Source organism: Guillardia theta (genome assembly GCF_000315625.1).
Source record: "Guillardia theta CCMP2712 unplaced genomic scaffold GUITHscaffold_135, whole genome shotgun sequence".
In the NCBI taxonomy this organism is placed as follows: domain Eukaryota; class Cryptophyceae; order Pyrenomonadales; family Geminigeraceae; genus Guillardia; species Guillardia theta.
Window position 1 is genome coordinate 40,749 of NW_005434539.1, and position 10,886 is coordinate 51,634.

General features: G+C 56.7%; 3 protein-coding genes across 3 annotated transcripts in view; 1 reads left to right on the forward strand and 2 right to left on the reverse strand.

Annotated features, from left to right (window-relative positions):
* GUITHDRAFT_155603 (hypothetical protein) overlaps nucleotides 1-1,035 on the reverse strand; it is a gene marked incomplete at its 5' end in the record, with an annotated part of 3,401 nt that extends 2,366 nt beyond the window's left edge. The window contains 4 exons of the mRNA XM_005821900.1: nucleotides 353-403; nucleotides 453-516; nucleotides 561-622; nucleotides 941-1,035. Coding sequence (XP_005821957.1) covers nucleotides 353-403; nucleotides 453-516; nucleotides 561-622; nucleotides 941-1,035 — 272 coding nt within the window. The remainder of the gene's footprint in view (nucleotides 1-352; nucleotides 404-452; nucleotides 517-560; nucleotides 623-940) is intronic.
* Nucleotides 1,036-2,421: 1,386 nt separating this feature from the next.
* GUITHDRAFT_80183 (hypothetical protein) lies at nucleotides 2,422-3,936 on the forward strand (the record flags this gene model as incomplete). Its single annotated transcript, XM_005821901.1, has 3 exons — nucleotides 2,422-2,709; nucleotides 2,754-3,605; nucleotides 3,754-3,936. The coding sequence occupies 3 exons, from the start codon at nucleotides 2,422-2,424 to the stop codon at nucleotides 3,934-3,936; spliced, it is 1,323 nt and encodes a 440-aa protein (XP_005821958.1).
* A 199-nt stretch (nucleotides 3,937-4,135) lies between these two features.
* Nucleotides 4,136-8,279, reverse strand: GUITHDRAFT_118819 (hypothetical protein; the record flags this gene model as incomplete). The annotated part of the gene is made up of 10 exons (XM_005821902.1): nucleotides 4,136-4,407; nucleotides 4,492-4,612; nucleotides 4,663-5,959; nucleotides 6,007-6,075; nucleotides 6,242-6,294; nucleotides 6,348-6,431; nucleotides 6,480-6,548; nucleotides 6,618-6,702; nucleotides 6,754-6,815; nucleotides 6,858-8,279. The coding sequence occupies 10 exons, from the start codon at nucleotides 8,277-8,279 to the stop codon at nucleotides 4,136-4,138; spliced, it is 3,534 nt and encodes a 1,177-aa protein (XP_005821959.1).
* Between the last annotated feature and the right edge of the window lie 2,607 nt (nucleotides 8,280-10,886).

Genomic DNA, 10,886 nt, shown 5'->3' on the forward strand with positions numbered 1-10,886 from the left:
TTGTTGTTGTTGTTGTTGGTGGTGGTGGTGGTGGTGGTGGTAGTGGTGGTGAGGAGGAGGAGGAGGAGGAGGGAGGAGGAGGAGCAGGCTTGGGGGTATGGCAGTGGTATGGAGCGTGAGAGCGTCGGCAGGTGCTGTCAGATCCCGAGAAGCGAAAGATCTACGACGAACATGGGCATGAGGGACTAGAGGTTTGGAAGAAGACGAGGGAGAGGGAGGGAGGGAGGGAGGGAGGGAGGGAGGGAGGGAGGGAGGGAGGGAGGGAGGGAGGGAGGGAGGGAGGGAGGGAGGGAGGGAGGCAGGGGAAATGATGGTGAAAGAGAAAGAGGAGGAGGAAAGAATTCAGAAGAACCTTGAGAGATGTCACAGCCTGTCGGAATGCCGGGAGACGCGATTCATACTTCTGCTCTCATCATCACGCCAGACTCTCGCACAAACACGATGATGCTCACCAAGGATGAAGAGGATGCCAACACGAGATCGTCCTTAGCTGGTCCAGCAAGCGCAGAAGGCTTGCTGTTCGCTCGTTAGAGACCAAGGGGTGCAAGGTTGTTTGAAACCATGCGGCCAGTCGCGATGGCTGCGACGATGGAATTTTGCAGAGTGCAGAGGATGCTCCAGTCTGGCATGTCTTATCATCGACTGTGTAGAGCATGGTAGGGATAGAAGTGTGGACGCCAAGTTCATCCCATTGAATCTAGCCTATACGATTCCAGCGCTCTCGATCGTCTTTTTTAATGTCGCCATCACGACAACTTGATTTGCATCAATAATTCATCATCGTTTCAGAAGCTTCAAATTGAATTCTACCAGTCCATCCCCACCCATTGCGACGACTACCCCAGCATTTCCTCATTCTTCTGGATCCTTTCCTTCTCCTCATTCATGCCAGCAACCTCTCTCCTTACTACCATATCGACGTCTCGCTTGCTCCTCTTACCTTCATCATCGCCATTCTTCCTCCGTTCATCACGAAGGCCTCCGTCATAGCAGCGCACGCCAGCGCCAGCATGGTTCCCTGCCGCCAAGCCATGCCGCCCCCTTTCTGCAAAGTTGGCTGTACAACGGGTGTGACATGGTACCACTTACCCCTGATATTGAACCACCCACCCCTCAATACTCATTAGAAGATCTAGCATTTCTCATCAAAGTACCCCTTCACGACTCTTCAAACAAATGGTACCCACCCCAGAAGACCAGTAATTGGGCAAACCATGTATCACCCCACCCCCTCCTAGAAACACTGTTGTCTGCCAACTGCCATTACGTCGAAATCCTGGAGGCCACCCATGACCCACCATCCCGCCCCTTTGAGTACCCTACCTCCCTCTTCTCCCGACTCTACCCACCCATTTGCCACTCCACCCACCCATTTTTGACTACCCACCCCTGTTGCGACTATCCTCTTGTTTGTCTCGTACTATCCTGGAACTACCCCAACCCCTTTCCATGCTCACCAATTGGGAACACTGATTAAAAAGTACGGGTAGACCTTCAATGAGGCTCGAAGTACCGGGTACTCCATAGCAAAGAGTCTTCAGCATATGACGGGTTGTGACTTCAGGTGGGGTTACCTTTTGATGGGGGTAGGGTGAGGGTGGGGTCGCAGCATGTTGGAACTGCGGCATGGCGTGGGAGTGCGCAAAGTGGGAGCAGGAGGAGAGGAAGCAGGAGAGGAGCCGAGGAGAGGAGAAGGCAAGACAAGCGAGCACACGATGACGATGCAAGCGTTCCTGTTGAAGTTGAGCTGAGCATGGAGATAGCAGGTCCATGGAGGAGAAATCGAGAGAACAGGAAATTTGGGAAGGGAGGCGATGATAAACTCGAACACAGAGTTAAGCTTCAGTCGTGCCTTGAATCAGAAGAAAACTTGCAAACATATTGATCTATTTGATCAAGGGTTTGTGGCTAATAAGTTGGCATACAGTGATTTTATAATGATCAACTCTTTTGTTCCCCGCTTGCTCCGTTGCTCCATTTGCCCGCCCGCTTGGCTGCCTCATCAACCTCTTACAATTTTCTTTTAGAACATGCTGTTGGCGCACCGCGAGAGAAAGCTGAACACGATCGCAACGACCAAGTAGCGGACAGCAGACCTGGCTGCTCTGAAGGTTTAACCAGGTTATTGAGGTAACAAGGAAAGAGTTTTGAATCTTACAGTCTTGAGTTTTCGAAGAGATGGCGGGGATAGGCCGAGAGGATGAAAACTTGGACATTGAAGGAGGGGACGGGATACAATCCAGGGGGACAGCAACTGCGCAGGACCTGGTTGTAGAGCAGAGCGGCGGGGTTCAGTCCCAGCAAGAAGGATCCTCTAGCCGTCGGCACAAGGAAGTCAACCTCAAGTGTCTGAAGGGAGAAGGGCAGGATGAAGAGGAAGAGGATTGCATGGATCCCTCGGCCCCTCTGCTCAGTGTCGGGATGAGCTTCGACGAGCGAGATGCGTCCCTCGGTGAGCTGTACAGGAGCGTGGAGGTGGAGTACGCAGGAGGAGGGTCGTGGTGGAGCAAAGTGAAGCCTTTTCTCGGGCCTGGGACGCTGATAGCTGTAGGATACATGGACCCGGGGAACTGGGCCACTGACATTCAGGCGGGATCAGCGTACAACTACGACCTCCTCTTCTTCGTCCTCGCCTCCTCCATCATGGCCATGCTTTTCCAGACGCTTTCCGTCCGCCTTGGGCTCGCGTCACGGACAGACCTTGCGCAGGTGAAGTCGAAGCATGCGAGGATGGTGCTGATGACCTGCCGCAGGCCTGCCGCATGCACTTCCCCAAGGCCGTAACCATTGTTCTATGGCTCATGGCTCAGATTGCCATCTGTGCGTGTGACCTTGCTGAGGTGATCGGGTCAGCTCTGGCGCTGAAACTTCTCTTCTCCATCCCCATTACCTACGGAGTTCTCATCACAGGAGCTGACGTGCTGCTGGTGCTCGCGCTGGGAGGGAACCAGATGAGAATCCTCGAGGGTATCATCCTTGCGCTTATGGCCACCATCACCGTCTGCTTCATCGTCGAGATTTACTTCAGTCAGCCCGACATGGCAGGGATCCTTCGCGGCTGCTTCCTCCCTCAGTCCTCGCTGATCACAGACTCCAACCGACTCTTCCTCGGCGTCGGCATCCTTGGAGCAACGGTCATGCCCCACAACCTCTACCTCCACAGCAGCCTTGTCCTCACCAGGAACGTCGCGCGCAACCCTAGGGCGGTGAAGGAGGCCGTCGTCTTCAGCACGCTGGACTCCAACGTCTCCCTCCTCCTCGCGTTCTTCGTCAACGCTGCGATTCTCGTGCTCTCTGCTGCCACGTTCAACCGCAGCGGTCACAAGGACGTCGCCTCAATCGAGGAGGCCGCCAGCCTCATGGACCGGGTCCTCGGCAAGAAGATGGCCTCCGTCCTCTTTGGGACAGCGCTGCTTGCTAGTGGGCAGCAGAGCACGCTGACGGGGACACTAGCAGGGCAGGTGGTTATGGATGGGTTCCTGCACTTCAAGATCGAGCCGGCGATGCAGAGGCTGGTTACCCGCACCAGCGCCATCGCTCCTGCCCTTGCCGTCCTCCTGCTCCAGGGCGACTCGGCGGTGGACACGCTGCTTCTGTGGAGCCAGGTGGGAAGAGAAAGAGGGGGAAAGAGGGAGAGGAGGGAGGTAGTCAGGGATCTGACGGGAGGAAGAGGCAGCTGATGAACGAAGGAGCCTGGCAGTGATGAAGAGGATGTGGAAGGAGTTGTGGGTGAAAAGTGACGTCATGCCGCAGGTTGTGTTGTCGCTTCAGCTCCCCTTCGCCATCATCCCTCTCGTCTACTTCACGTCCTCACACTCCATCATGGGGGAGCATGCTAGCTCCACGTTCCTCTGCATGCTGAGCTGGGCGATCACCAGCCTTGTCGTTGGGCTTAACCTCCTCCTGATCTACACGGGGCTGGCATCCTTAACGTAGGAGAAGAGGACGGTTACCGTACCTTGAACAACATCTCCCTCCTCTCGTACTTCTGCTTTTTGTTGTTGTTGTTTTTCTTATGTTCTGTACTCAATTCAACCTGACAGACATGCTCGGCCTGCCTCGCCCCTAAATCCCTCTCCCTTCCACTTCTCCTGCAGCTTCCTCCCTCTCCCCCTCCCTCCTTCCCTTGCAGTCTTCACTGGCCTACCTGGCAGAGCTGTATGTACTTCTTTCGGATCGCCTTGAGAGTTTCAGAAGTCACGCTCTCCTGCTCTGCGGTCTTGCTCACGCTGATGTCCTTGGGCGTGTACCGGGTGAAGATCTTGAACGCGAGCTCCTGGAAGTGCTCCCTCCTCTCCTTGGGCAGGCTTTCCAGCTGCTCCAGCCTCATGAACGCGTTAGAGCAGACAGCGTACATGTTGTTGTGGAACGAGGTCAGAGCGATCAGCGAGAAGATGTCCTCCGCATCTGCTCGCAAGTCAGCACGCTTCCTTCCCCCCTCCCGCCCTCCTCCTCTTCCTCAGCCCGACCCCAGCTCTTCCTTCAGCTCACCGAGGATATCGTCGTACTTGGCCAGGCTCTGCGCATACCTCATCGCTATGTTCACTCGCCCTGAGTAGAGATGCTCGTGCGCCTCTAGGTACAGCTCGAGAGCCTCCACCCCCCTCCATGCCTGCAAGAAGCCAGTCAGACCCTGCGGAGGTCAGCAAACGCCCAGCTGACTTGGTCAAGGATCTTGTTCTCAGCTGAGATCGCATCTCCCTGCATGAGCCCGTCCAGCGTAGCCAGCGTAGCTTGCGTGTTCCTCACGCCGCCCATGGTCGCCCTGCCCATAGTCGTCTTGCCTGCCATGGTCCCACCCACCATCGTCGTCCCTCCCGGCTGCTGCACCCTGAGTGTCTTCTCGCGGAACTTCTCAACCTCGAGGGCCGCAAGGATGTACAGCTGACGAGCTCGGTGCGGGTTCGCCTTGCTCTTCACCACCTCCTGCGCGATCTCTGCAAGGAGCTTCGCCGCCTCCGGGTGCCGGTTCGCCTTGCGGTAGAGCTCGATCGCTTCCATCCTCTTGCCCGTCCCCAGCAGGTGGGTCGCGTACTTGGTCAGCAGCCCCTCGATCTGCGGGAAGTCGTGCTCCTCTGCTAGCAGGATGGCCTGGTCCCACTTGTTGAGCAGGACGCAGCAGTCGATGGCTGCCTTGACATCGTTGGCACGCAGAAAGGCCGTGACGGCTTCGTCTGCCAGTCCGACGCTCGCCAGCCGCTCGCCGATGACGAGGAGGGTGGAGGAGCCTTCAGGGAGCTGCTTTTCAGGGTCAGTAGCGAGCTTCGCCATGGAGTTGTAGTCCTCCATGTTGTACAGGCATTCGATCTGTTTCTCTATCGCGTCCGCCATCTCGAAGTAGCCGTACGCCTTGTTCCACATCTGCCGGTCGAAGTAGTAGTCGCCCACGTTGACGTAGGCGGTCTTTAGCAAGACATCGCTCCCTCCGCCTTGACCCGCCAGGGTCATAACCTTGTGCCAGTCCCCGAGCGTCGCGCGCATGTCGATCGCCAGGTCGAGCCTGTCCATGTCCTTGTACAGCTTCTCTGCCTCGTCGAACCTCTTGAAGTAGACCGAGACCTCCGCCCGCTGCTTTGCCTTGTCGCTGAGGTGGGAGAGCCGCTTGACGAGCTGGATACCCTGGTAGTCTCCCAGCTTCACAAACGCCTTCTCAGCTGTCTGCAGATCCAGCCGCTCGAGCGCAAACTCGGCGAGGAGGGACCAGAGGCGAGGGTGGGCGTTGTCGTCGATGTACTGGCTGCCGTCCGTGATGCCAACCTTTGTGAGGATGTCACGGGAGTCTCGAAGTGACTTGGTCTCGAACTCGATGACGTGCTCGAGGAAGGAGGTGTCCGGCAGCTTCGGGGACTGGATCATGATCTCGTCGAGCAGGATCGCGGTGATGGTCAGGTTGCTGAACCTGCACAAGTAGCCCGAGGACAGGACGGCTTCTTCTGGCTGCATGCCACGGAGGATGTACCTGGAGGAAGGGGTAAGGAGAGGAGGAGGGAGGGAGGAGAGTGTTACATGCGCGACTTCTCCATGGTTGTGATGAGGTCGGGGTTGTCCTCAGCCCACAGCATGTCCCAGGCATCTCTGCAAGGAGAGCGTCAACCCTCTCCTCTCCCTCTCCTCTCTTGCCTCCTTCCTCTTCTTATCGTGCGCCTTTTTCCTCAATGACTGTGAGGATGAAAGGCATTTCCTCCACCGAAACTATCTCAACCTATCTTTCCTCCTTCTCCTCCTGCCCCTCCTCCTTCACCTTCTCTCAGTGGCGAGGTGCTCTCCTGGTGCGTGCAAGTCCTCGCTGATGCCCTGCACGTTGGCTGTCAGAGCAAGAACTTGGGCGCTACCACATGAGGCACAACCTTTCCTCTTCCAGCCTCGAAGTCAAAGAAAGAGAGCACGCCGTTGATGTCAATGATACTCATCTTGGTGCTGTCACAATTGACCTGACATGTCGGGTCAGGAGGAGAAGAAGCAGCGTCCATCCAGCTCACCGCAAGCATCTGCGGGCAGCACCGGAGGATGTACTTTTGCTCGAGTTGTATGTGAGGCAAGGAGTACCTCTGGCCCAAACTTTGTCAAACAAGCTGACAAGGAGCAGGAGCAACAGAGCAATCTGCTCCAAGTCTCACCTGTACAGTCCCGCTCTCACGTCCGACCAGTAGCATGCTTCTATTTGCACAGATACACGAGATAGGATCCTCCGTGTTCGGCTTCCTACTCAGACTCATGTGACTGAACTGATCACCCCAGCTCATATGCGTGCACCTGCCCAGCTTGTCGAACCCTCCAGTGCTTGTGTTGGGGCTTTCATCCACATGCCAGACAATCTTGCACAGCGTTACAGCACGTCAAAGGCACCTCAGAAGTACCTCTTTCCCGTCCTTCTTCTTCAGTGCCACTCCGTCTTTGGAAGAGTCGATGGAGGTCAGCTTCGATACCCTAGAGCTGTACTGCCATACACAGATGGTGTTGTCGTCCGCGCAGACGACATGCGTCTCCGTCATGTGGATGTAGTGTGGCTCGATGTTGATGTACTTGGTGTCCACTGGTGCTCCAATGGAGTTGCAGAGGATGAGGATGTACACTCCGACTTCGTCCGTCCTTGTGGCAAGCACACAGAAGTCCCCGAAGGCTTGTATACGAATCAGAGTCTTGACGAACTTCACCGTCCGGTTCCCGGTCTGCGTGTCAAAGAACACAACACAGTGCTCCACCCTGTCGGCGATGGTGAAGGCGTATACGAGGGTACTGGAGAAGTAGCCCCACAGGTAGTCCGGGCGGATGTTGGCGAAGTAGATGAACGACTCTACAGAGATGGCAAGGCGCAGGCTTCCGCTTCCTTCCCAGCCCAGCCCGGTGATGCCCGGGCCCGGCATCTTGAGCGTGCGGAGGTGGCGTCCAAAGGGGTCGTAGAACTGAACTTGACTGACATTCTGATCGCCGCCGCTGTTCGCTGCCGCTCCGGCGATGGCTAGGATGGATCCCTGGTAGTTCCACTTGACCTGGAGCCTCGGCGGGCCCTTGGGGTCATCGATGGTCGGCTGCAGGCCCGTGTCAATCAGGATCGGCTTCTCGTCAGTCTCCGAGGTCATGAGTTGCACCCTCCCGTTGTCAAAGGCGATGGCGAGCGAGGGAGCGCTGGGATCGACCTTCCCCTCCACCTCATCGTACCAGTGTATCCCTGACACTCGAGCCGTGGCGTCTCCTGCGAACAAGGTGACGGGCGCGATGTAGTTGCCGTTGGCGTCGTACACGTGCACTTCACCCTGGGGGGTAACGAACACCAGGAGGCGGGCGTCCGGCGACCATTCACAGAAGATCAGCTCTTTCTGGAGGTCCTTGCCCCACAGTCTGTTCCCATCCTCGTATCCCACTATCACTGCACCGTCCGCATAGCAGATGCAGATCTTCGTCCCGTCCACACACCACTTGATGTCCCGCACGACCGACTTTTGCCGGTCGTTCACCATCTCCTCGTACCAAGAACCCTTGTGCAGAGTCCAGACGATGATGAGACCCTTCTCATCCGAAGTGGTCAGTTTCTTGCACTCGTCGTTCCATGCTGCACACAGCACTGCGCTCTTGTGCCCTGTCAGTGTCTGATTCATAATCAAGTTGCTGGTTCCTGCTACTCCCTTCTCCCTCCCCTGCGCTTTGTTCTCGAACTGCAGGATCTTCAGCAGTCCTCCGTCTCCTCCACATGCTACCCAGCCTTCGATAGCGTTCCATTCACAGCAGTGGAGGAAGACTCCGTTGGGAATAGCGATCTTCTTGTTCAAATATACAAACATCCCGCACAAGCTCTCTGCTGTACCTCCTTGCACCAGACTCCCGAGGAAACGATCTCTCAATCACGGCGATTTGGACAGAGGATCAGCATTCCTCCTCTGTTGCCCCCTCTCTCTCCTCTCTTCCCCTCCTCCAACACTACTGTCCTTCCCCGCTCCACTGCGCTCTTCCCGCCATCTCGCGCTCAAGCTTTCAGTTAAATAGCGCTAACGGACAGGCGCAGAGTAACGGTAAGCCGGGGCCGGGCACACCGTTCAGTGACTGGCAAGTCAGCCTGTCACGCTGGCGAGTCACGTTAGCACTCAGTTGCCGGGCGAGTACCGTGTATACCGTAGTACCGTGTACTCCGTACGCGGTCCGAGCCGCCCCGGGCCTCGGAGCCTGACTCAGACGGTAAGCTAGGCCGCCGGTCCGGCGGGCCGGGCTACTACCGTACGGTACTGAGTGCTGATCGGAGGCTCCGTCCTGAGTCAGTCGGATCCGATCATCGGGAATCATCGCCCCATGACTCAAGTTGGATCGGACGGCGGCGCCGCCGGGACCGACTCGCTCGGACCGTCGCCGGGTCGACCGTGCCCCGCCGCGTCACGCCGGTGCTCAGTGCTGCCAGCTTATCGAGTCGGACTGACTCCGGGCCCGCAAACGCCGCACCGCCGCCGCCGACGGTCTGCGGCACACCGTACGGTCTCAGCCGTGGCCGGCGGCCACTGAGCCTGTGAGTGACGCCAGGTGGCTGAGCCTGACAGTGACTGGCCGCGGCCCGGGGGCCGCCGGCCTGGGGCCAGCGCCGTCGGAGTCCGAGCCGGCGGCACCGTTTGCAGTGACCGGCGTGGCTGCGGCCGGCCGCAGTAGTGCCCGGCCGGCCAGCCGGCAGTGGCTCCGAGGCTCGCTGTGCCGTAGTATGGTCTTATCTTTGCTCTTCTCGCCGCGCAGTCTGGCCCGGCAGCCTGCAGCGCGACAGTGCGGCAGGGTCAAGCCTCCTCCGAGTCGACTCTCCTGATTGTCCTCGTACTGATTTTTGACTTAACCGAGTCAAGTTTGAGTAAAGACGGCCTACTACCGTACCGTAACCGTCTTACCTCGAAGGCTTCAGTCCGCCGGAACTTAAATGCTGGGTCCGTCCGTCCCGCTTAAAACCTTTTGGATGGGATGCATTGTTGTCGAAACTCAGTCTGGTAAAAAGTTTACGTTTTATTCCAAGCCTTGAGTCATCTTTAACTATATTTCATCCCTCCTCACCGCTCGCGACCATTCAGCATCACACTTTACTCAAAGTTAAGTTAAAATCAGTACGAGGACAATCAGGAGAGCACAATCAGGATGCAGTCGAAGTCTCTAAATTCGGTCACGGCAAAGACCGTACACAACTACTCAGTGAACATATAAAGCCCGTTGAAGCGATTTAATAATAATTGTCAGAAACTTGTGAACAATCAAAATAAAATACGGAGCACTTTTAGCGACGTGGCTTATCAACCAGCTCTCGCTGATATCATTCTTTATAAGCACACTTTGATTCGGTTTGATACGCCATGGTGCTTTCAGCAGCAATCAAGAGTTTCCGGTCGTTTCACCTCTAACAGCCTTCCTGAACTTTCAAAAAGGGAGATCGAAAGACAAACTTGATTTGTGAAGATCTAAACAACACAAGCATTCAATAAACACAAGATAAAGTCGACCAACCCCATTGTTTTACAGGTTGCAATGATATCAAATCTCAACATCCTCCTGGTTTCTCTCCACGAACGACGCTATCCAATCTGCCGTGTACGCCCACCCCGCATCCTCTCCCTCCTCCCCCTCTCCCTCCTTGAGAAAGCTCCCCTCCCTCCAAAAGCTTCCCGACGATGTCGAGTCTTCCAGTAAAAACTCAAGCACCTCGTCCGAGCTGTCCGTGCACGCGCTCTCCTCCTCCGTGCCTTGCTCCTGTCGAGGCTGCATAGCGTGGGCTATGCTTGTGATGCCATGATCTGCAACTCTTGCTACTGCCGTGCTGCTAGTGGGATGACGCTCGCCGTGTGAGCCTGCTTCTGCTCCTCCCTCTCCCTGACGTGCGTCCTGACTGCTGTACGTCCTCCTCGTGTACGGCCAGCGGGCGATGCCGATACGCCTGCAAGCGCTCTTGAGGCTCGTAAGAGACACGCCCTGATCGCATCGCACAGTCAGCCGGCACACAGCACAAGCATGGTGGGGCCTCACCAGGAAGGCGGCGGCGTCCTCTTGACTACGGGAGAAGAGAGGCTGCAAGGATTCGAGGGAGATGCTGACGGGGGGGAGGAGATCGCCGGGGGTAGAGCGAGATGTGGTGCGAGGGCGGGGCTGAATGGAGACAACAAGAGGGGGAGGGGGCGGGAAGGATATGTGGACGGGAGCGAACGCCATGGCGAGCACGGAAGTGGTTGGTGCACGCGAGAGGGGACTCTCAATACAAAACACTCAGATAGTCGGGAGAACTTCCCGAACTGGGCTTATCGCGAAGCGTTGCGAGGTGAGACCAGGATTGCGGAGGTTCTATGAAACGACTTATGTTTCAAGTTGCTGGGGGATGATTTGTAGTTGAACCGTCGCATACTGAGCTGAGCGACTGTACGACTGGTCATAGAGCTTTG